Below are 26,093 nucleotides of genomic sequence, written 5' to 3'. Positions count from 1 at the left end.
AACATATATACATAACAGTGATAACTTTAAAAGTATGATTTAACAAGTAGTTAGAGGGCAAATTTCAAAGAATGTTATGGGTTACAGTTCCACAATTTCAGTTATTTCTTTACTGTAATATATAACATATATACAGAAAGGTGATACCTTTCAAAGTACAATTTAGCAACTAGTTATGTAGGTAATTTCAAAGAATGTTATGGGTTACAGTTCCACAGTTTCAGTTCTTTCCTTATCATGAAATATAAGATATATACAGAAAGGTGATAACTTTCAAAGTACAATTTAACCAGTAGCTATAGAGCAAATTTCAAAGAATGTTATGTTCCACCTTTTCAGTTATTTCCTTCTAGCTATTCTAATACCCTAGCATCCAAAAAATATTCATATAAAGATTCAATATTCATAATCCTTTGTTAAATCCTACCTTGTTTGTTGCTACCCCTTCCTCTTGTTTAATCACTTTCTTGATCTTCAGGGGTGTCTAGGCAGAGACCACCCTAATTTGTTCATATTGAAAAGAGGTGTCAACATTATGGAAGGGAGCTGCATCTGATTGTTGTTCTTAAAGAGGCTGTTGCCTCTGGGTTTTAGGCCTTGTCTGGCATAGAAACACTCTGGTGGATGTAAGTTTCTGAGAGATAAACACAATGAGTAAAACTTTTGTGGAATCTCAGATAGGGACCTAGATATTTCAGGACTACTGTTGGTTAGGGCATGGCATGACATTAGTTTTAAAACCTCAAAGGCATTTCCTAAACTGTTTCCCACATATTCCTATACACAGCCTCTACTTTTCCCCAAACCAGCATTAAATCACATTTGTAAAGCAAATGTTTATTATTATATTGACATAAATATATACATCCAGGACCCCATTTTATTTTTGGTCTCCATATTTTTAATACACATTCCCTTCAATAAGCTGCAAGTAATTTGATCCAACCTGGGTCCAGGCTCTGGCTTTGTAACTTACCAGGTAGTCTTGGCCAAGCCAATCTTCTGACCTGAGTCAATTTTCTTCCTTATAAAATGGGATAAATCTTCTTAACTCCTTCACAGGGGTTTGAGAATGAAATGAGGGTCTGTATACAGCCCCCAGCATAGTAGCTGGTATATACCAGGCACTTACATGGGTTTGTTCCCTTCCCCCTCTTCTTATGGGTCAGGGCTGGGGCCAGTTTTTGGCTCCAAATACTATCATAGGACCACTCAGTATGCACAGTCTTTGTGACCAACCAACTCACTGGTCTTCAGATGACAGCTAGTGGCACTGCAAGATTGGAACCCTCAAAACCATCAGGAAAACATTAAGCTAGACACTGGGGAAAATTTCCTGGTTGTGAAAGTTATTGTATCTGGGATCCAAGGAAGAAAAGGGCTTCAATTCTTCCCTGAAAACTCTTAAAATCAATGTGCACATTCAAAATGGCTTGAGATTTATGTTCCACAAACTTTTCTCAAGCTCCTACAAAATACAGTATTCATTACAGTATTCAGCACCATCATGGGAATGATTTCATTGAATCTTCACAATAAACCTTTCAGATAGGGCTTATTAGGTCCATTTTACAGATGAGGAAACTGAGGCCCAGAAAAAGAAGGGACAAGCTCAATCAGAGAGGGGTCTGTCTCACCCTTAGTTTGGGAGTGAGTCAGGTCCTCCCTTTGTCCAAAGTCCAGCTCCATATGTGTGTCTGTGCTTTCTGAGTAACTGTTTCTACCGGTTTTCATCTCCTTTAATTTTCAACTTTGCCTCCGTTCACCCCTCCAACCTTATCACTCCTGTACTTTGAAACATAAAGTAATTCCACATTACTTGGTGCACAGCAAGCACTTAATAAAGGTGTGTTGGATGAACGTGTGCCTGTTAGGATTACCTCCAAACTCTTTAGTCTGTCATTCAAGGTCTTTTCACAATCAGGCTCCAACTTACTTTTTCTAGATATATCTACTTTTCTCTTCTACCCCCACACCCTATATATGAACCTTATGTTTCAGACACACTTGGTCTTGTCTTTTCTCATACCTCCACATATTTGTATGTGCTGTGCCCACTCCTGAAAAGCCCATCTTCCCCAATGGTCTGGCAAATTCTCAGTCACCTTTTGAGGCTTACTTACATACTCTTTGTTCAAGCTACCCCTTATCTAGTTCTGTAATATGACACCACGCTGCACTGTAATGTGTTACACTTCCATCTTTCCAATTCTTCAAAGGCAAGGCTAGGTTTTATTTATCATTGCCCAACACAGAGCCTCCTTCAATACCTCCCTCATTGACTGGCAAAGTCTGTGCTCAGTAAATGTTTGTTGAGTGGAAAGGTGGCTAGAAGGAACGAGGTTCCTTCTGCTTCCCCAAGCTTTTGCAGCCCCCTCCTCCCTCCTCCCTCCTCCCTCCCCCCTCCTCCCTCCCTCCTCCCTCCCTCCTCTTCCCCTCCTCTTCCCCTCCTCTTCCCCACCCTCTTATGAATGCCCAAAGGCAGCAGCAAGAGGAACACTCATCAGATGAAAAGCTAATTTCCTTGCAGGCTTTCTCTCTAGCCCCAAGGCATGGATTAATTAGTGACTTTGGCTAACCTTTTTGGGAGGTGATTAAGCATGAGGGCCCCCGGAAAGATGTGAATGGGTGCGTCTCTTATCTCCCAGTTGCCTTCTGGAGTATTTTTTTTTTCTTTTTCTTTTCACGCACAGGCCAGACTAATAACCCCATTCCCTTGCACTCCTCACAACCTTTGACATAATTATCTGTGACAAATTGATTTGAAGTGCGGCTGTAGGAAGAGAAGCAGGCATGTCTCGCTTGGCCTTCTGGGAGTTGTAGTGCTGCAGTCCCCTGGGCTGCCTGGCTCGCCCTAGAGCTGAGGACTACAGCTCCCAAGTTTTCGCCAAGCTCCTCCGCACAGGCTCAGAGCCGCATGCCCGGAGGGGGTGGTTACATTGTCTATTGTATCCCTTAGCTGGTGTTTTTGTACACTTCTCGGGAAGTGAAATTGGGAGTGAAAAGCATGGCTGATGAGCAAGAAATCATGTGCAAACTGGAAAGCATTAAAGAAATCAGGTAAGTTGCAGCGTCCCCCAGGCCTCCCTCTGCGCCCCGCCCCCCGCCCCGAATTCCTCGCTGCGGGAGGGTGTTGAGTTACCTATTGTAAAGTATCTATTGTTGGGCTACTTGCTGTGGAGGAGAATAGGAAAGGGGACCATTCATCCCAGACTTCAAGGTGAGGCGAGAATGGAGGGAGGAAGAGAGCGAGAGAGACGGACACCTCAGGCCAGATTTGGATGAGAAAACGCACACACGGGGCTGGTTCCAAGACAGCGTTTTTTTTTTTTTTCTTTTGTGTTGGTGGGGGTAGGTGAGTGGTGGTAGCGGCATTCGTGGACTCATTTCTTAAAAGTCCTTGTTGGCTACAAGATATCTTTGGCTCTTTGCTGTTTTCGAGTCGAGATTTTTATTTTCAGTCTCCCATTCAACTTCAGGACCTGGGGCTCCAGAGAGCCCTTTGAGAGCTGAGTCTAGCGCGTCCGGGCTGATAGTGGGGCTGCGGGGCTGGGTGTGCAGAGGAATCCTGGTTGCCGGGGTTCTGGGGACGCCGCACGCCCTCACGCACGCGTGTGTTTTGCTTTCACTCACTCAGCACTTTTTCCCTCTCCTACCCCACCCTCGGAAAGCGGGAATGGAGGCGATGGGGGCTGGGGAAGCTGTCGCCACGCCAGTGGTCGGAGGCAGCTGCTCTGAGGCGCCCGAGGGAGGTGAAGGGCAGGCTGGAGAAGTGGGAGTTGCCAGTGTCCTAGGCCCTGTTGCCCCAGGAGCTCCTTTGGCGCGGACTTGTCCTTACTCATAACGTAACAGCGCCTGCCAGACTCCAGGCCTGCCTTCACCTACCCTCCGTTGTCCGAGCCCCCGCCGCAACTCTTACCCTCATTCTTAGGATGGCCTAGGTGTATTTTACAGGAACCTAGGGTGGCAAAGGGGGAGGCAGGATGCCAAGTGTGTCCCTTTAAGAAACAAGACTTTGACCATGAGATTTAACCCTTGAAATGCCTGAATGAGACCTATATGTGGGAGGGGGCAGGAGTGGGTGTGGGTGGGAAGCACCATGGTTCCTTCTTCCTCTGGAGGGATTCCTTCTCTTTGGAGGGAAGGAAAAGCAAGAGAACTATTATTTATTGAGACCCTGGTGCGCTGGGCCAACTGATCTACCTTCATTTCAGCAGGAGTCTGGAGAGGTGTGGTTTCTTATTCTTCCTTTACAGTTGGGAAAATGGAACCTCAGAAACATTAAGTGACTCACCCAGAGTCACACAGCTTTAAAATGCCACATCTGACATGGAAGGGGTGTGTGCTGCATTTTTTTTTTCCTGCCAAACCGTCAGGAGATAGGAAGTAAGACACTTTGGTGCAGCAGAGAACCAGCTGTCAGAATAACAATGCAGCTAATAAGAAGCTTAGGCATGCAAGTAAAAAAACTAGACTTTCACTCTCCCCAGGCTTTAAAGGATCCTCTCCTCCACTCCCTCCCCCTCACACCCTTTATATAAGGATGAGTTGGGAGCAGGGAATTTCATCCCTGATGTAAAGATACCCCTTCCTCCTTAGAGTGGAGCCCTGTTTTCTACTCTCACCCATGGCAATCAGCTGTTCCTCCCCCTACCAGCTGGGGTGGGATGTGGTGGCCTGGAGTGGAGGTTGAACTCTCATTCCCACCTAGCAGTAGCAAGAAGAACCCCCACCCCCACTAGAATATCAAGCAGAGGCCCAGTGGAGAACCTGGACTTCTGCCTCCACCTGGTAATAAGGGGGTAGCATACTCCCTTTCCTGCCATGAGAGTACCAGAGGAAGCATGGGAAAACATAAGATTTAATTAAGGTCCAGAATGTCATAACATAATACCCCAAATGGTTAGGTGTCAATTGAAAATCACCCATCATACCAAGAGCCAGGAATATCTCAACTTGAAAGAGAAAAGAGATGCTGTTGTAGTTTGCAGAGCAGCTATAACAAATACCACAGACTGGTGGGTTTAAACAACAGGAATGTGTTGTCTCACAGTTTTAGAGGGTGAAGTCAAGATGTTGCCAGGATCATGCTTTCTCTGAAGTCTGTAGTGATCTGGTGTGGCTTCTCAGCAATCCACAATTCAGTCTCTACTTCTGACACATGGGCATCTAGCTCCTTCTGTCTCTTTCTCTTTCTACTGTGTCCAAATTTCCTCTGCTTATATTTGTTAAGATTTTTCTATTTTTTTCATTTGTTTCAAGTATTTTGTAATTGCTCATTGAAGTATTTTTAGATGGCTGTTTCAAAATCTTTGTCAGATAATTCTAATGTTTGTGTCATCTTAGTGTGTTATGGATTGAATCATGTCCCCCACAAAGACATGTTCAAGTCCTAACCCTTGGCCTGGTGAATGTTAAACCATTTGTAAATACGATCTTTGAAGATGTTACTAGCTAAGATGTGGCTTAATTGAATCAGGGTGGGCCTTAATCCAATATGTCTTTGTGGGGGACATGATTCAATCCATAACAAATAAATAGAAAGTTTCAGAAAGAAATATAAAACAAAGAGGGACCAAATGGAAATTTTAGAAACAAAAAACACAATATGCTGGTTTGTATATATTGTGTCCCCCAGAAAAAGCCACATTCTTTAATGCAGTCTTGTGGGGGGCAGATTTCTTACTCTTTCTCATTAGGGTGTGACCTCTTGATTGAATGTTTCCATGGAGATTTGACCCCACCTATTCAGGGTAGGTCTTGATTAGTTTATTGGAGTCCTTTAAAGGGAGCTCATACAGAGAGCAGAGAAGACAAAACTCCCCAAGAGATGCTGCTGATGCTTGGAGACACTTAGAGATGTTTGGAGTTGTTAACAGAAGGATGTTTGCAGATGCTAAGCTAAGGATGCACAGGAGCTGAGAGAGGAGCTGAAACACAACCCGGGGCCAGAAGTCAGCAGCTACGTGCCTTCCCAGCTGGGAAGGCACATGGCTGACGTCTGCTGGTTCTTTGCTCCTGGATTGCATTGCTTTCAGCTTCTGATTCCAGTGGCTTTCTCTTTAATTGTCTGTGGGTTCTCACTTAGCTTCTCCAGGGCAAATACTGGGCTTCATTTCTTAGCTTAGCATCTCCAAACGTCTTTCTCTCTGCATCTCCAAGTGTCTGGGTCTGTGTCAGCTCTGAGCTCTCTTAAGGACTCCAGTAAACTAATCAAAACCCACCCTGAATGGGAGGGGTGACATCTCCCGTGGAAATAATCTAATCAAAAGGCCCCACCCTCAATTGGGTGAGTCACATCTCCATGGAAACAACCTAATCAAAAGGTCCCACCCACAATAGATCTGCCCCCACATGATTGCATTAAAGAACATGGCTTTTTGTGGGGTCCATAACAGATTCAAACCAGCACACCATGAAAACATTAATCAAAGGAAAGCAGAAATGAATATATTAATATCAGATTAAGTAAAATTCAAAGCAAAAAGTTAGAAGATACAGAGAGGGATATTAGATAGTGAGAAAAGGATCAATCCACTAAGAAGACAGTAATTCTAATTGTGTATCTATCAAAAAGAACTACAAAATACATGAAGCAAAACTTATAGAACTGAAGGAAGAAATAGACAAATCCACAATTATGATTTGAGACTTCAATACATTTCTAATAACAACTGATAGAACTAGGCAGAAAATCAGCAAGTTTTAAAAGAGTATTATGGAAGAATATATATACACACACACACACACACACACACACATATATACAACATAGATTTTATAGAAGAATTCCACAACGCCATCAACCAATAGGATCTAATTTGACATTTATAGAACAATAGAACATTCCACACAACAGAATACACTTCTTTCCAAGCGCCCATGGAACATATACCAAGATAGACTATATCCTGGACAGAAAACAAACCTCAACAAACTGAAATATAACATGTGTTTTCTGATATCAGTAGAATCAAACTAGAAAGAAGTAAATCAGAAACAAAACAGGAAAATCAGTAAAAACTTGGACACTAAATAGTATATTTCTAAGTAAATAATAAATGCGTCAAAGAGGAATTCTCAAGGGAAGCAAAAAATACATTTAACTGATTGAAAATGAAAATACAACATGTCAAAATTTGTGGGCCGCATATAAAAAGATAAGATGCTTAATTTAGAACAAAGGAGATGTCTCAAATCAATAATTTAATCTCCCATTTCAAGAAATTACAAAAAGAAGAGCAAAATAAACCCAAAACAGGTAGCTGGTGGTGGATACCTGAAACTATCAAATTACAACCCAGAACCCATGAATCTTGAAGACAATTGTATTAAAATGTACCTTATGAGGGGTGACAATGGGATTGGGAAAGCCATAGGGACCACACTCCCCTTGGTCTAGTTTATGGATGGACGAGTAGAAAAATAGGGGAAGGAAACAAACAAACAAACAAACAGACAAAGGCACCCACTGTTCTTTTTCACTTTAATTGCTCTTTTTCACTTTAATTATTATTCTTATTACTTTTGTGTGTGTGGTAATGAAGGTGTCAGGGATTGATTTAGGTGATGAATGTACAACTATGTAATGGTACTGGGAACAATCGAATCTACTATTTGGTTTTGTATGACTGTGTGGTATGTGAATACATCTCAATAAAATGAATATTAAAAAAAAAAGTAAAAAAAAATAAATAAATAAACCCAAAACAAACAGAAGGAAGAAAATAGTAAACGTAACAGCAGAAATCAATGAAATTGGAAACAGAAAAAAAAAAATAGAGAAAATCAATGAGACAGAAAGTTGATTATTTGAAAAAAAATAAAATTGACAAACAGTAAGACTGAGAAAGAAAAAAGAGAAGTCACAAATTACTGATATCAGGAATGAGGCAGAAGATATCACAGCAGACCCCACTGATGTCAAAAGGATAATAAACTGTTTTAGTTTCCTTGGCAGCTCAAGTAAATGCAGTGCAATGGGTCAGCTTAAACAATGGGAATTTATTTGCTTGTGGTTTTGAGGTGAAGAGAAATCTCAAATCAAGGCAATGTTTTCTCCATGAAGACTGTGGTGTTTTGGGGCTGTGTGTGGGTGTACTGGGGTGGTGGTCAGACTTCCTGTGAATGCCAGGGCACAGGCCTCATCATCTCCAAGCATTGGGGTGGAAGTACTCTCCCTGACCAATGGGGCAGAAGGCCTGCCCTCTTCAAGCATGGGGCAGACGTGCCCTTTTCATTCACATGGGTTGGTCTCTTGGCCCATGGGGATCTCTTCAGTCCAGACCTCGGCTTCTGCCTTAATGTCATTTTTCCTTCAGTTTGTCTCTTCCCTGTCCCTTTCAGTCCAGGCTGCAGTGGTTCTGCTCATTCAAATTTCTCAAAAAATTTGTTGGCGTTGCATGTAGTTCACAGGGGTCCAAATCATCCGACAGTAGATCTTTCCTGCATGACTGCATTTCCAGTTTTGACTTCCCCTGAAATGGCTGCCTGGTTCCATGTTCAGTTAAACCCTCACATGGAGCACTGTTCTCTGGGGATTCACTTTCCAGAAACTCAGAATTTTCCAAACCATCAATTTCCAAACCATCCTGGTTTCTTTGTGCCCAGGAGTTCAGTTCTCAACTTATCCCTTTCCTCTTGCATTTTGCTGTAAGCTGCAATGAGAAACCAGGTTGCACCTTCCACATTTAGCTTGGAAATCTCAGCTAAACATCCAAGTTCATCTCTTTCAAGTTCTGCTTTCCATCCAACATCAGAACTCAGTTTTGCCAAGTTCTCTGCCACATTAAAACAAGGATTACCTTTCCTCCAGTTTCCAATAATGCATTCATCATTTCCTTTTAAAACCTTATCAGTTGTACCTTTAGTGCCCGTATTTCTACTAACAATCTCTTCAAAGTGATCTAGGCCTTTTCTATCAAGCACCTCACAATTCTTCTAGCCTCTATGCATTACCCAATTCCAAAACCATTTCCACATTTTTGGTATTTTGCAATAGCAGCACCCCACTCTACTGGTAGCAAAATATGTTTTAGTTTCCATGGCTGCTCAAGCCAATACCATGCATTGTATTGGCTTAAACAATGGGAATTAATTGGCTTATGGTTTTGAGGTAAAGAGAAAGCCCAAATCAAGGCATCATCAAGGCAATGCTTTCTCCCTGAAAATTGTGGCCTTCTAGGACTGGCTACTGGTGATCCTTGGCCCTTAGCTTGTCATATGGTGTTTTAGATTGCTAGGCTGCTCAAAGCAACTACCAAGAAATGGTTCACTTTAACAATGGGAATTTTTTCGCTCATGCTTAGAGTCTATGAAAATGTCCAAATCAAGGCATTACCAAGGCAGTCCTTTCTTCCTGAAGACTGGCTGCTGGTGATTCTTGCCTCCTCTGTTGCATGGCAAGGCACATGGTGGTATCTGCTGGTCTTTCCCTTCTCTTCCGGGTTTTGTTGAATTTAGCTTCTTGCTTCAATGGCTTCTTTATTCTCTCTGTTCTGTTTACAAAGGACTCCAGTAGTAGGATTAAGACCCATTGTGAATGAGGTGGGTCACACTTTAACTGAAGTAGCCTTATCAAAAGATCCTATTTATAATGGGGTCACAACCACAGGAATGGATTAGATTTAAGAAAATGTTTTTCTGGGGTACATACAGCTTCAAACCACCATACATGGTAAGGCAAATGGTGTCTCCTGGTCTCTCCCTTCTTTTCTAGGTTCTGTCGATGTTTGGTTTCTGGCTACTCCCTCTGACTTTCTGTCTGAATTTTATTCTGCTTATGAAGGACTCTAGTAATAGGATGAAGACCCATCCCAGAGACTGTGGCATTCTGGGACTGGTTGCCAGTGATCCTTAGTCATGGGCTCCTCTATCACATGACAATGCACATGGTGTCTTCTCCTGGCCTCTCCCTTCTCTTCCAGTTTCCATTGACCTTAATCTTCTTGCTTCCTGTGACTTTCTGTCTGAATTTCATTCTGCTTATAAAGACCTCTGATAATAGTCCTGATTGAGTTGGGCCATACCTTAACTGAAGTAACCTCATCAAAAGGTCCTACTTACAATGGGTTCACACTTACAGGAATGGATTAGATTTAAGAACATCTATTTCTGGGGTACATAGCTCCAAATGGTCACATTAGGGACTACTATAAACAACTCTACACATGTAAATTTTACAAGTTAGATGAAATGGGCAAATTCCTCAAAAAGCAACCTACCACAATTCACCCAAAATAAGATAGATAATTTGAATAGATGTATAACTATTAAGGACATTGAATCCATAATTTGAATTCTCCCAAAAAAGAAATCCTCAGTCCCAGATTGTTTCACTGGAGAATTCTAACAAATGTTTAATGAAGACTTAACACTAATTCTTTTTCATCTCTTTCAGAAAACAGAAGAGTAAAGAACACTTTCCAATCCAGTTTTATGAAGCTATTATTACTCTGATACCAAATCTGGACAAAGTACAAAAAAGAGAAAAGTACATGAATGTAGACACAAAACTCTTTAGGAATATATTAGCAAGTAAAATTCAGCAATATACACAAAGAATTATATATTCTGACCAACTTTAATTTATTCTAGTGATGCAAGGCTGGCTCAATATTTGAAAATCAGTCAATGTTATCTGCCATATGAACCGGGTAAAGAAGGAAAAAATCATGCAATCATATCAAGTGATGCAGAAAAAGTATTTGACAAAATCCAACACTCATTCATGATAAAAACTCAGAAAACTAGGAATAGAGGGGAACTTTGTCAACTTGATAAAGAGCATCTACATAAACCTACAACTAGCATTATACTTGTGAAAGAATGATTGCTATCCTTTGAGATCAGGAGTGAGGCAAGGATGTATGCTCTTACCATGGCTATTCAAATGGTACTACAGGTTCTAGTCAAGGCAATTAGGCAAGAAAACAATAGAAGGCATACAGATAAAAGGAAAAAATAGAGCTCTTCCTTTTTGCAGATTTCATGATTGTCTATGTAGAAAATGCCAAGAAATCTAAAACAAAACAAAAACAACCCCTAGGTCTAATATGTGAGTTCAACAAAGTTGCAGCATTAAAATCAACATACAAAAATCAATTGTATTTCTATATAGTAGCAATAAGCACATGGACACAAAATTAACAGTACAATACCATTTACAATCATCAAAAGAAACATCAGAAAAGTGTAAATCTAACAAAATATATGTAGGGATTTTATGCTGAAAGCTACAATTAATGATGAAAGAAATTGAGGAAGAGCTAAATAAATAGAGAAACATGCTGTATTCATAGGTTGGAAGAATCAATATAACAAATTGATATAAAAGTTTAATGGAATTCCTGTCAATATCCTTGCAAATTTTTTTAAATATAGGCAAGGTTATTCTAAAATTTATATGGAAAGGCAAAAGAATTAGAATAACTGAAATAATTTTGAACACTAAGAATAAAGTAGAAGGAGTCATTTCTTGCAAAAGACATGCTTAAGTCCTAACCCTCAGTCCTCTGGGTGTGCTCATTTGTAAATGGGATACTTGAAAGTCTTGTTAGGATGAGACCAAACTGAATCAGTGTGAGTCTTAATCTAATATGACTGGAGTCCATATAAGCAAGGGAAATTTGGACATGGAAGTACATCCCACAGAAGGAGACAGAAAGAGACAGATTGCCATGTGATAGAGGCAGAAATTCATTGCCAGATTAACCAACAGAACACCTCAAATTTCAGAGAAGGCACGACCTGCCAAGATCTTGATTTGGGACTTCTAGACTCCAAACTGCAAGACAATAAATTCCTTTTGTTAAGTCATCCAATTATATGATACTTTGTTAAAGCAGCCCTGGAAAACTAAGATACAGATCTGAACACTTATTGGATAGCTACAGTAGTCAAGAATGTGTGGTATTGGTGAAGGGACAGACATATAGGTCAATGAAACAGAATTGAGAGCCCAGAAATTGACCCACACAAGTATGACCAACTGATTTTAAGAAAATGTTTTTTTTTCATTAGAGGAGTTGTGAGTTTACAGGACAATCATATAAAATACAAGAGTCCCATCACCATCCCACCACCAAAACCTTCTGTTAATATGGAACATTTGTTACAATTGATGATAGCACCTTTTAATAATTGTTCTATTTTTAAAGGAGTTTTAGTGAGATGTATTCACATACCATACAATCCAAACAAAGGGTACAATCTATGACTTTCAGTATATTCAGAGTTGTGCATTCATCACCACAATTTTAGAATTTTCATTACTCCAAAAAGGAAAACCCCACACCCCTCAGCAGTCACCGCTTAATCCCTCTATTGTTCCCTTTCCTTACATCACCATTAATCTATTTATGTCTTTATAGATTTATTTTTGTTTACATTTTATATAAATGGAATCATACAATATGTAGTACTTTGTGCCTGGTTTCTCTCACTTAGCCAAAGTTTTTAATTATTATTTTTTAATTAAAAAAGTTATATGTTTACAGAAAAGTAATCTAAAGCATACAATATTCCCATATACCCCCCACTTTGTTGACACTTTGAATTAGTGTGTTACCTTTGTTACAATTGAAAGAACATTAAAATGGTACTATTAGCTATAGTCATAGTTTACGTTTGGTGTATTTTTCCCTTATACCATCCTATTATTAACATCTTGTACTAGTGTCATACGTTTGTTATAATTCATGAAATAACTTTCTTATATTTGTACTGTTAAGCCCAGTCCATCCACAACAGGGTTTTTATACAGTCCCATGTTTTATCTTCTAATTTTCATTCTAGCAACATACATGATCGAAAACTTTCCTTTTCATCCATATTCACATACATAATTCAGCTCCCTATTCTCTACCCCAGTCTATTCCCTGGTAACCTATATTCTAGATTCTAACTCTGAGTTTGCTTATTATAATCATGTCCTATGAGTAAGATCAGACAATATTTGTCCTTTTTTGTCTGGATCATTTCACTCTGGATAATGTCTTCAAGGTTCACCCAAGTTGTTGCATGTATCAGGACTTCATTCCTTTTTACAGCTGAATAATATTTCATTGTATGAATTTACCACATTTTATTTATCCATTAATTGGTTGATGGACAGTTCGGTTGTTTTCCATCTTTTGGCAATTGCAAATAATGCTGCTATGAACATCAGTGTGAAAATATCTGTTTGAGTCCTTGCTTTTGATTCTTTTGGGTACATACCTAGTACTGGGATTGCCAGGTGATATGGTAGTTCTATACTTAGTTTTCTGAAGAATTGCCAATCTGTCTTCCATGGCAGCTGCACAATTCCAACTAGCAATGAATGAGTGCTCCTATTTCTCCACATCCTCTCCATGTATATATTTTTTTTAATTTTTTAATCAGTCATTCTAGTGGATGTGAAATGATATCTCATTGTGGTTTTGATTTGCATTTCCCTAATAGCTAGTAATGTTGAGCATCTTTTCATGTGCTTTTTAGCCATTCATATATCCTCTTTGCAGAAATATCTATTCAAGTCTTTTGCCCATTTTTAAAATTTGGTCATTTGTCTTTTTATTGTTGAGTTGTAGGATTTCTTTATATATTCTGGATATTAAACCATTTTTGGACATATAGTTTCCAAATATTTTACCCCACTGAGTAGGTTGTCTCCTCACTTTTGTGACAAAGTCTTTTGATACCCAAAAGCTTTTAATTTTTAGGAGGGCCCATTTATCTTTTTTTTTATTTTGTTGCTTGGTTGTAACCATTGACTTACACAAGATCTTGAAGATGCTTCCCTACGTTTTCTTTTAGCAGTTTTGTGGTCCTGGCTCTTATATTAAGGTCTTTGATCCATTTTGAGTTAATTTTTGTATATGGTGTGAGATAGGAGTCCTCTTTCATTCTTTTGCATATGGATAGCCAGTTCTCCCAGCACTATTTGTTGAAAAGACTATTCTTTCCCAATTGAGTGGACTTGGCAAATGTGTCAAAAATCGATTGACCATAGACATGAGGGTCTATTTCTGAACTCTCAATTTGATTCCATTAGTCTATATATCTATCCTTGTGCCAGTACCATGCTGTTCTGACCACTGTAGCTTTGCAATAAGATTTAAAGTCAGGAAATGGGAACACTCCAACTTTGTTATTCATTTCAAGATGATTTTGGCAATTTGGGGCCCGTTACCTTCCAAATAAATTTGATAATTGGTTTTTCCATTTACGTAGAGTAGGCTGTTGGAATTTTAGTTGGGATTGCTTTGAATCTGTAAATCATTTTGGGTAGAATTCAAGTATTAATGATACTTAGTTTTCCAATCCACAAACATGGAATGTCCTTGCATATATATATAGATCTTCTTTGATTTCTTTTAGCAATGTTTTGCAGTTTTCTCCATACAATTCCTTTACCTCTTTGGTTAAATCTATTCCTAGATATTTGATTCTTTTAGTTGCTAATGTAAATGAAATTTGTTCCTTGATTTCCTCCTGAGATTGCACATTCCTGCATTCGGAAACACTACTCATTTTTTGCATGTTGATCTTTTACCCTGACACTTTGAGGAATTTGTTTATTAGTTCTAGTAGCTTTGTTGTAGACTTTTCAGGACTCTCTCTATATAGGATCATGTTATAGTGAAAATTTTACTTCTTCCTTTCCAATATGGATTCCTTTTATTTTTTTCTTGCCTAACAGCTCTGCTAGAACTTCCAGTACTATGTTGCATAACAGTGGTGACAGTGGGCATCATTGTCTTTTCCAGATCTTAGAGGGAAAGGTTTTAGTCTTTCACCATTGTGCATGATGTTAGCTGTGGACTTTTCATATATGTCCTTTATCATATTGAGTAAATTTCCTTATATTCCTGTTTTCCTAAATGTTTTTATCAAGAAAGGATGCTGGATTTTGTCAAATAACTTTTCTGCATCAATTGAGGTGATCATGAGGTTTTTTCCCTTTTATTTTTTTAACATATTTTTTCTTGTGGAATATAACATATATACATAGAAGAGATAACTTTCCAAGTGTAATTTAACAAGTAGTTAGCATATTTCAAAGAATGTTATGGGTTACAGTTCCACAGTTTCAGTTATTTCCTTATCGTAAAATATAACATATGCGAAAAGGTAATAACATTCAAAGAATGATTTAATAAGTAGTTATATTGGAAATTTCCAAAAATATTATGAGTTACTGTACCATAGTCTCAGTTACTTCCTTATTGTAATATATAACATATATACAAAAAGGTGATAACTTTCAAATTGCAATTTAACAAGTAGCTATAGAGCAAATTTCAAAGAATGCTATGAGTTACAGTTCCACCATTTTAATTCTTTCCTTCCAGCTATTCCAAACCCCTAGAGATTCAGTATGCATAATCCTTTCTTAAACTCCGTCTTTTCTGTTGCTACCCCTTCCTCTAGTTTAATCACTTTCCCAATCTTCAGGGATGTCTAAGCAGTGACCACCTTAACTTGTTCATGTTGAAAAGGGATATTGACATTATGGGAAAAGGGGACGCATCTGGTTGATGTTCTTGAAGAGGCTATTGCCTCATCCCTTATTTTTGTTAATGCAGTGAATTACATTAATTTATTTTCTTATGTTGAACCACCCTTTCTTACCTGGGATGAATCCACTTGATCATGTTGTATAGTTCTTTTGATATCCTGTTGAATTTGATTTGCAAGTATTTTTATTGAGGATTTTTACATCTATATTTATGAGAGAAATTGATCTGTAATTTTCTTTTCTTGTGTCTTTATCTGGCTTTGGTATTAGACTGATGCTGGCTTCGTAGAATGAGTTAGGTAGAGGAGTTTGAGCAGAATTGGTATTAATTCTTCTTGGAACAATTGGTCTAATTCACCTGTGAAACTATCTTTTCCTAGTTTTTTTTTTTTTGTTGTTGTTGTTGGGAGGATTTGGATGACTGATTCAATCTCTTTACTTGAATTTGGTCTGTTGAGATTTTCTATTTCTTGTAGAGTAATTGTAGGTTGTTCATGTGTGTTCTAGTTTGCTAATGCTGCCAGAATGCAAAACAGCAGAAATGGATCGGCTTTTATAAAGGGGGTTTCTTTGGTTACACAGTTACAGTCTTAAGGCCATAAAGTGTCAGCAATCGGGTACCTTCACTGGGGGATGGCCAATGGTGTCTGGAAAACCTCTGTTAGCTGGGAAGGCACGTGGCTGGCGTCTGCTCCAAAGTTCTGGGTTCAAAATGGCTTTCTCCCAGGACGTTCCTCTCTAGGCTGAAGTTCCTCAAAAATGTCACTCTTAGTTGCACTTGGGGTATTTGTCCTCTCTTCGCTTCTCTGGAGCAAGAGTCTGCTTTCAACAGCTGTCTTCAAACTTTCTCTCATCTGCAGCTCCTGTGCTTTCTTCAAAGTGTCCCTCTTGGCTGTAGCAAGCTCGCTCTTTCTGTCTCATCTTATATAGTGTGCCAGTAATTTAATTCAGATCCACCCAATGGGTGGGCCAACACCTCCATGGAAATTATCCAATCACAGTCATCACCCACAGTTGGGTGGGGTGCAAAGAATTACAATCTAATTAACACTGATAGGTCTGCCCACACAAGATTACATCAAAGATAATGGCATTTGGGGGAACATAATACATCCAAATTGGCACAATGTGTTTCTAGGAATTTGTCCATTTCACCTAGGTTGTCTAGTTTTTGGCATACACTTGTTCATAGTATCCTTTTATGATCCTTTTTATTTTTTTGGGTCAGCAATGATGTTGCCTCTCATTTCTGGTTTTATTTGCATCTTCTCTTTTTTTTCTTTGTCAGGCAAGATAAGGGTTTGTCAATTTTATTGATCTTTTCAAAGAAGCATCTTTGTTTTTGATAATTGTTTCTACATTCTCAATTTCATTTTATTTGTGCTCTAGTCTTTATTTCTTTCCTTCTGCTTGCTTTGAGGTTAGTTTGCTGTTCTTTTTCTAGTTCTTCCAGGTGTGCAGTTACATCTTTGATTTTAGCCCTGTCTTCCTTTTTAATCTAAGTCTTCAGGGCTATAAATTTCCCTCTCAGCAATGCCTTTGCTGCATCCCATAAGTTTTGATATGTTGTGTTCCCGTTTTCATTCATCTCAAGATATTTACTCATTTTCCTTGCAATTTCTTCTTTGACCCACTGATTGTTTAAGAGTCTGTCATTTAACTTCCATATATTCATGGATTTTACAGTTCTCTGCCTATTAATTTCCAGCTTCATTCCAGTATGGTCAGATAAGCCTTGCATACTTTTAATCTTTTTAAATTTATTGAGTCTTGTTTTGTGACCCAACATGTGGTCTATCCTGGAAAATTATCCCTGTGCACCTTTGAAGAATGTGTATCATATAGTTTTCAGGTATATTGTTCCATTTGTCTGTTAGGTCTAGTCCATTTATCATATTCTTCAAGTTCTCTTTGTCCTTATTGATCTTCTGTCTCTATGTTCTCCCTATTGATGAGAGTAGTGTATTGAAATCTCCAACTATTATTGTAGAGATGTACATTTCTCCTTATAGTTTCACCAGTTTTTGCCTTTTGTATTTTGGGGCACTGTGATTAGGTGCATATTTATGTTTATGGATGTTATTTCTCCTTGGTGGTTTGCCCCATTTAAAAAATATATAATGCCCTGTAGCTTTTGAGTTATAGTCTATTTTGGTCAATATTAATATAGCTACCCAGCTCCTTTTTGGTTTCTATTTCCACAGAATATCTTTTTCCATCCTTTCACTTTCAGCCTATTTGTGTCTTTGGATCTAAACGACATATGGTTGGGTCATTCTTTTTATCCCTTCTGCAAATCTATGTTTTTTGATTGAGGAGCTTAATCCATTAAACATTCAGGATATTACTGTAAAGGCAGTACTTCAGCCATTTTGTCCTTTGGTTTTAAATGTCATATCTTTTTTCTTTTTTTTTTGTATCTATTTTCATTTATTGTCACCTCCTTTCCTGTATAGTTGATCTTTTGTAATGTATCTGACTGATCCTTCTCGTTTCTGTTTCTGTATATTTTAAAAATACTTTCTTTGTGGTTACCCCAGGGTTTTTATTACACAACCTACATTTATAACCTAATTTGAAAAGATTCTGACTTAGCTCCAACAGCATACCTGTTTTCTACTCCCATATCTCTTTTTCTCCTCTTTATGTTGTTTTTGTCCCACATTCTCCCTTTATATTTCACATGTCTGTTATCAGGAAATATGCCTTTTTCCTGTTCAATTATATCCTGTCTCCTATAGGGATTAAAGTGTAGAGTTGTGTATTGAGGATACAGTGCTATTGGGTTTTGTTGTGTGTGTGTGAGTGTGTGTGTGTGCTACACAGTATCATGTTTTATCTTCTGACTGTCCTTCTAGTAACATACTCCTTATTGTGAGTGTAATTAACAGTGCTGAATTATGTATGTGAATGTGATTGAAAGGGGGAAGTTTTGGGTTGTGTAAATTATTATTGGGGTTTGGATTTACCCTTTTAGTTACCCTTACTGGTGATCTTCATTTCTTTACACTACTCCAAGCCACTGTCCCTAGTCTTTTCATTTTAATCTGCAGAACTCCCTTTAGTAATTCTTGTAGGGAAGGTCTTTTGTTGATGAATGCTCTCAGTTTCTGTTTATCTCAGAATATTTTAAACTTTCTCTCATTTTTGAAGGACAGTTTTCCTGGATGAAGAATATTTTGCTGGCACTTTTTCTCTTTCAGTACTTTAAATCTGTCTTACCATAGCCTTCTCACCTCCATGGGTTTCTGATAAGAATTCAACACTTAGTCTTATTAAGGATCCATATACTTGATGAATCACTTTTCTCTTGCAGCTTTCAGAATTCTCTTTATCTCTGGCATTTGACATTCTGATTTATTTGTGTCTTGGAAAAGGTCTATTAGAATTTATTCTATTTGGAGTACGTTGTGCTTCTTGGACATGTATATTTTTATACTTCATAAGAGTTGGGAAATTTTCAGCAATTATTTCCTCAAAGTTTCTTTCTGATTTTCTTCCCTTCTGTTCTCCTTTGGGAAACCCATGATGTGTATTTTTGTGTGCTCAGTCAATTTGTTTGTCACTCAAATCTTGTTCAATTTTTTCTATTCTTTTCTCTATCTATTCTTCTGACTTATGATTTTGATTATTCTGTCTTCTAATTCACTGATTCTTTCTTCTATCTTTCAAATCTGCTGTTGTATGCTTCTAGTGTATTTTAAATCTCTACTATTGTGCCTATCATCCCCATAATTTCTGTTATGTTTCTTTTCATACTTTCAAGTTCTTTATGCTCATACATTGTCTTCTTAATATCCTTTATCTATTTATGCACCTTTTCCTCCATCTCCTTGAATCAATTTAGGGGATTTGTTTGAACTTTTTTGATTAGTTTTTCTAAATTCATCTCCTCTGAGGTTTTAGTTTGTTTCCTTGATTGAGCCATATCTTCCTATTTATTAGTATAGCTTGTAATTTTTGGCTGATGTCAAGGCATCTGTTTTTTTTTTTTGATGAGGTTACTCTGAAGGTCAGGTTCTCTCTCTTGTCTAGGGTTTTATTTTTGATTGGCTTTGTGATAAGGCTCTTCCTTGATGCTTGCTCCAACTTACTCTATGCCTTTAGAATAGCCCGTGTTTAACTCTTCAGTTTTTCTCAGCACTTCTTGATCTGATTCTTGCCGCTGTATAGTGGTACAGTTTTCAAGATTGCAAGTTTTGTCCAATTGTTTTACCTCCAGGAGAAAGCTTCCTTTCCTCTGTTCCTTCCCTGGGAGTCTTAATCTCTGTTTGTTTTTGTGCAGAATTTTCTGTCCCGCTCCTATGATTTATTTAAATTCTTTCCTTCACTCTATGCCTGCTTTTCCTTACACTTTTCAGTTCAAGGTCCCTCCTGTCTAACCTCCCCCCCTTTTTCTTTTTTTTTCGTTGAAGCTTTCCCTACTCTGGTTTCTTCCTTGTTAAGGCATTCCATCCTGGGGAGCCAGGTTAGGTCAATCCAGAAAGTTGAGTCACTCCAGAAAAGTCCATTTTGCATTTAAGTGGTCCAGCCAACAGAAAATGGATTCAGTGAGTGCACATCTTGCTGACAGTTTGCCATGGTCTGCCCCTCCCCCACCTCGGCATGGAGGCCCTTTTTTATGCAGCACAACTTACAGGCTTGTGTTCTGCCCTGGGCCTCTGCACACTTGGGTCCCTGTGCCTAGATATGCATGGGGTTGTAACTTGCTGCTGTGAGTTGCTCAGTATTCTTTGGCAGAGGGACTCTGGCATCTGTGCAACTCCCAAGCTGTGCAGAACTAATTGAGCGGGAGGGGAATCAACCAGGAGGTCCATGACAGAAATTTCTTACCTTGTATTTTACATTTTCTTTGATACAGCATTTGTGGAGTCCTTTTCCAGTCTACTGTCTGCCAGAGTTATGAGCAAGTGGGATTTGCCCTTTTAATGGCTGATTCTTTGGGGAAACATTTTTAGGGGATGTTTTACATCACCATGTTGATGGCATTGCCTGGCCAACTGATTTTTGACAGAGGTACAAAAGTCATTCAGTGAAGGAAGTCTAGTCTTTTCAACAAATGGCCCTGGATTTTCATAGTTCAAAAAAATGAGCCTCCACCTAAACCTCACACCATATACAAAAATTAACTCTGAATGGATTGTAGATTTAAATGTAACTATGAAAGTGAGAAGATAGCATAGGAGAAACTCTCTGGGACCTAGGGCTTGGTGAAGTGTATTAGACATGACACCAAACACAATCCATAAAAGAAAAACAATACATTTGACATCATCAAAATTTAAAATTTTTTCGCTGAAGACCCCATTGAAAGGATGAAAAGACACACTGATGTCTGGAGAACATATTTGCAAACCACATATCTAACAAAAGACTCATATATAGAATATATAAAGAACTCTCAATAGTAATAAAACAAACAATCCAATTAGAAAACAGGCCAGAGGTATGAATAGATATCTCATGGGAGAGGATATATGGAGGGCAAATAAGTACATGAAATAGTATTCAACATCACTACCCTTTAGAGAAAATAAAATTAAGGTCACATTGAAGTGTCACTACATACTTAGTAGAACAGCTTAAAAAAATTACTGGCCAGGTTATGTAGAAACTGGATTGCTCATATGTCGCTGGTAGGCATGTGAAATGGTAGTTAGTCTGGAAAACAGTTTGGCAGTTTCTTTAAAAACTAAGCATGCAATTACGATATGACCCAGTAGTTGTACTCTTTGTCATTTTTCCAAGGGAAATTCAAACGTATGGTCAGAAAAATACTTGTACATGAATATTCAAGCTGCTTCATTCTTAATAGCCAAACACTGGAATCAGCCCAGATGTCCTTCAGTGGGTGAATGTTTAAACAAACTGTGGTACATCTGTAGCATGGAATAATATTCAGTAATAAAAGGGAACAAACTTGATACACTACAACTTGGATGGATCTAAAGGGAACTTCACTTAGTGGTAACAATTCTAAATGGTTACATTCTGTATGATTCTATTTATATAATATTCTTGAAATGAAAAAATTATATAGAGATGGATAACAGATTAGTGGTTGCCAGGAGTTAGGTATGGGGAAGGGGATGAGGCGGGAGGTGGGTATGGTGAAATCTGCATAAAACTCTATGGATTATTCCAATGTCAATTTCTTGGTTTTGTTCTTATACTATAATTATGTAAGATATGCCCTTGGGAAGACAGTTGCTGCAAAGGAGAGGCTAGGCCTGCCTATAATTGTGCCTAAGAGCCTCCTCCCAAATGCCTCTTTGTTGCTCAGATGTGGCCCTCTCTCTCTAGCTAAGCCAACTTGGCAGGTGAAATCACTGCCCTCCCCGCTACATGGGATCTGACACCCAGGGGTGTAAGTCTCCCTGGCAACATGGAACATGACTCCCAGGGAGGAATCTAGACCCAGCATTGTGGGATGGAGAACATCTTCTTGACCAAAAGGGGGAAATGAAAGGAAACAAAATAAGCTTCAGTGGCCAAGAGATTCCAAAAGGAGCTGAGAGGTCACTCTGGTGGGCACTCTTATGCACAATATAGACAACCCTTTTTAGGCTCTAATGAATTGGAATAGCTAGGAGTAAATACCTTGAAACTATCAAACTACAACCCAGAACCCTTGAATCTTGAAGACAATTGTATAATAATGTAGCTTATGAGGGGTGACAATATGATTGGGAAAGCCATATGGACCACACTCCCCTTTGTCCAGTGTATGGATGGAAGAGTAGAAAAATGGGGGCAAAAAAGAAAAAAAAGGCACCTAGTGTTCTTTTTTACTTAAAAAAAACTATCTATTGGGTTTGACAGAAGGGAATATCACTGGTCACTTGGTGGCAGCAGTTTTGAGAGAATTGTTTGGGACAGGCAGACGTGGGATTGCTGAAGACTAAATAAAGGCTGAAGGATTAAAAAAAATTATGTGAGATATAACTTTTGGGGAAACTGTGTGAAGGTGTACACAGGACCTCTGTACTATCTTTGGAACTTCCTGTGAATCTATAATTATGTCAAATAAAAAGTTAAAATAAAATAAAGCAAGACATGAGGCTTAGTCCTGGCATGCGGATCCCTTGGAGCTGTCATGTTGGTCAGGAGCCATGCACAGCTTTCCCATGGAGGGGGCTCTTTAAGGGGCCGTGGAGGTGTTTATGAGGATTTGGAAAAGAGAAGAGGGCTTCTGAGCAAAATGGGTGGAGCTAAGATTCAGACCCAGAATCCAGTTCTTTTAAAGCAATTAGCTTTCAGTCTGGAAGACAGGATGTTCCAGATGCTAGCCACAGATGACAAAACAAGGGGGCAAAGGTCTACGTAAAGCCACTAGAACTCAGTGAAACTGGAAGAGGTTGCTTATGTTGTGAAGCTGACTGCCCCTTCTCTGGAGTGAGTGGAGAGAGTTGCCAGGGTCGGGGGGGGGGGGGGTGGTGAGGTGCAGCTTATAATTCAGCTCTGACCCCGTTGTTCCAGATCTTAGGGGATGCAGGGATCTGTGGATACATTTCAAGGCACTGAGGATATCTTAGCTACCCTATAATCTAGGAGGAAAAGGCAGAGGGAGTCAAAGATATGGAGGGATGCTGGCATTGCCTGTATCCTTAAGGTCTCCAGCTCTCATGAAGACCCAGTTGAACTGGCAACTTTGTGTGACTAGTTTCTAGAATGCTGTGGTATAGCTTTTTGCTATCTTCCATTCAATTTACTGTCCACTTTTTGCATACTTGGGCTTGAGGTGGACAGTACTCAGTTGCATATGACACTGACCCTGGCCTGAAGGAGCCCATGGTCTAGAAAGGGAAACTTTGACAAAATCAAAGGATGGTAACCCACATCAGATTGCAAAATTCTGCCTACAAGACAGTGGATGAGTAAAAATGAACAGAGAGGAGAGACAGGTTAATTTATTGTCATGCTGGAGTGGGGGCATGGCTGCAGCTGAGATCTAGGGTAGATCGCTTTTATGCTGAGCCTTGAAAAAGGATGGATAGGATTTAAGAAATTCAGGGCTGGTGGGGATGGAGAGGGGCAGTGGAATGGCCTCTAGACAGAGGGAACTGGGTGAACAATGCATATGGGTGGGAGGGTGTGATGATGGTAGGGGATTATATTAGGAATGGGGTGGGGAGGAAGTGGAAATAGGGCTGAAGCCAGATTCTGGGGTGGGATATGAATGCTAGTTGAGGTGCTTGCATTGTTTTCCATACACAGTGGGGAACCACAAAAGGTCTCATAGAGGAGATTGGATGTACTGCAACCCAAATCCCATCCCTTGAGAGTTTGTTGCCTATAAGGTGGAGAAAGTGATCTACCCCAGCGAACATTGTTTAGAATTGCCAGTGCATGGTGACAATAAAGAGCAGACCAACTTTTAGTTGGTTCTATTATTTTTTAAAAAATTTTTGTGGTAAAATATATATAACAAAATTTGCCATTTTAACTATATAATTTAGTGCTATTAACTACATTCATAATGTTGTATAACCATTACCACAATCCATTGTTCAAACTTTTTCATCACCGCAAACAGAAATACTATACCCATTAAGCAATAACTGCCCATTCCACCCTTCCCCAAGCCCTTGTAACCTCCAGTCTACTTTCTATCTCTATTGAATTTGCCTATTCTAGATATTTCATAAGTGGAATCATACAATATTTGTCCCTTTGTGTCTGGCTTATTTCACTCAACATAATGTTTTCAAGGTTTTTCCATGTTGGAGCATGTACCAGAACTTCATTCCCCTTTTAATGGCTGTATAATATTCCACTGTATGGATATACCCCATTGTGTCTATCCATTCATCTGTTGATGGACACTTGGTTTTTTTTTCCCCTTTTGGCTATTGTGAATGATACTGCTGTGAACACTGATGTACAAGTATCTGTTTGAAACAGTGTTTTCAGTTCTTTTGGGTAGTTACCTTGGAGTGGAATTTCTGGGTCATACAGTAATTCTATGCTTAACTGTTTGAGGAACTGCCAAACCTATTATTTTTTTTTTAAATTCTATACAGTGTACCCCTTATTGCCTGCACCTGCTGAGAGGTAACTGTGACACCATCAAAGCCTGCTGTCCCTTTGCTAAAGCATGGGCCAGGTGCCCCCCGGAAAAAGCTGACTTTTAAATAGCAGCAGCAAACAGATTAATTCTGAAACCCATGTTTGTAACACTGCTTCCCTCCCCTAACCAAGACTCATGGACCTTCTTCCTTTTAGTCAGTGTTTCTGGTCCTGCTATTTCTTACCACAATGGGCAATTGTCAGAGGCACAAAAATATCTTGGATGGAGGTAGATGATGCAGCTACTTTGGTCTTTGTTCCAGTTTGCTAATGCTGCCATTATGCAAAATACCAGAAATGGATTGGCTTTTGTAAAGGGGGTTTATATGGCTACAAATTCACAGTTCTATGGCCATAAAGGTGTCCAAACTGAGGCATCAACAAGAGGATACCTTCACTGAAGAGAGGCCATTGACGTCCAGAAAACCTCTGTTAACTGGGAAGGCACGTGGCTGTCATCTGCTGATCCCGGGTTGTGTTCCAGCTCTTCTCTCAGCTCCTGTGCGTTCTTGGTTCTTTCTTTCAGGATATTTCTCTCTAAGCACCGGGGTGGGGGTGGGGGTGGGGGATCCTGTCTTAGCATATCCTGGGGCAAACTCTAGCATTTATCTCTTAGCTAAACGTCCCTCTGTCTGCATCTCTAAGCATGTCTAAGCATCAGTGTCAGCAAGTGTGTGGTTCTTTTTAAAGTACTCCACTAATTAAATCAAGACCAATGCTGAATGGTCAGGGCCACACGTCCATGGAAATAGTTAATCAAAATTATCACCTACAGTCAGGTGAGTCACATCTCCATGGAAACAACCTAATCCAAATATCCCACAAGATTGGATTAAAACATGTCTTTTGGAGGAACATAATATATCCAAATCGGCAACTTCAAAGGAAGAGGCTGCCATTTTGCAGGTGATGCCAGTGGTACTTTAAGGAAGACTTTGTATCTTTGATTTTCCAAGTCTAGACAGCTCTTGACTGTGACCCCACCAAGTGAAAAGTTTTTGGCCTATTTTGATTTAGTCTGGGATTGCAGTGTCTCCTGCCCCACATGTGGGGTTCTGTAAGCAGAAGCAGGCATGAAGGGAGGAGTAGATAAAAGGAACTCAGCTAAGCAGGGACAGATATATTATGCTGATTTCTGTGAAGTGTCAGTGGGAGAGAACTCTCACCTCTGATCTCATTTAGTGTTGGCTGCTACCATCTTAACTGAATTGATTACAAATTTAGGTTTTGGCTCAGTCCCAGAAAATGCCATTATTTATCTGACATTATGAGATATGGTGTCTTGTACTGATAATTGTTATTTTCATTTTAGCAACCAGTAATATACCTGGCTACCCACACTAATACATGTATACACATGCACACACACGTGCACACACACACACACTGTAGTCACTGTAGGCTCTTTACAACACAGTTCAGCTCACTGTGGTAAAGGAGATAACCGTGGCAGAGGAGCTGGACACAGTGGAAAAGGGAAGGTACTATTTTTTGTTGACTGTCCACTATGTGTCATACACTC

At 39.2% G+C, this 26,093-nt stretch overlaps 1 protein-coding gene across 4 annotated transcripts in view; it reads left to right on the top strand.

The window, feature by feature from the left end:
• The first annotated feature begins 2,927 nt into the window (after positions 1 to 2,927).
• Positions 2,928 to 26,093, top strand: part of ZC4H2 (zinc finger C4H2-type containing) — a 39,073-nt gene continuing 15,907 nt past the window's right edge. For all 4 annotated transcript variants that reach the window (XR_005214626.1, XR_005214627.1, XM_037822223.1 and 1 more), the window contains exon 1: positions 2,928 to 3,060. Coding sequence is in view for 2 of the 4 variants with exons in the window: in XM_037822223.1 (XP_037678151.1) it covers positions 3,008 to 3,060 (53 nt within the window). In the remaining 2 variants the exon portion in view is untranslated. The remainder of the gene's footprint in view (positions 3,061 to 26,093) is intronic.

The sequence above is a fragment of the Choloepus didactylus genome, chromosome X (assembly GCF_015220235.1).
Source record: "Choloepus didactylus isolate mChoDid1 chromosome X, mChoDid1.pri, whole genome shotgun sequence".
Taxonomy (NCBI): Eukaryota; Metazoa; Chordata; class Mammalia; order Pilosa; family Megalonychidae; genus Choloepus; species Choloepus didactylus.
Note: the sequence above shows the minus strand (reverse complement) of the source record. Positions and strands in the feature narration are given on the sequence as shown.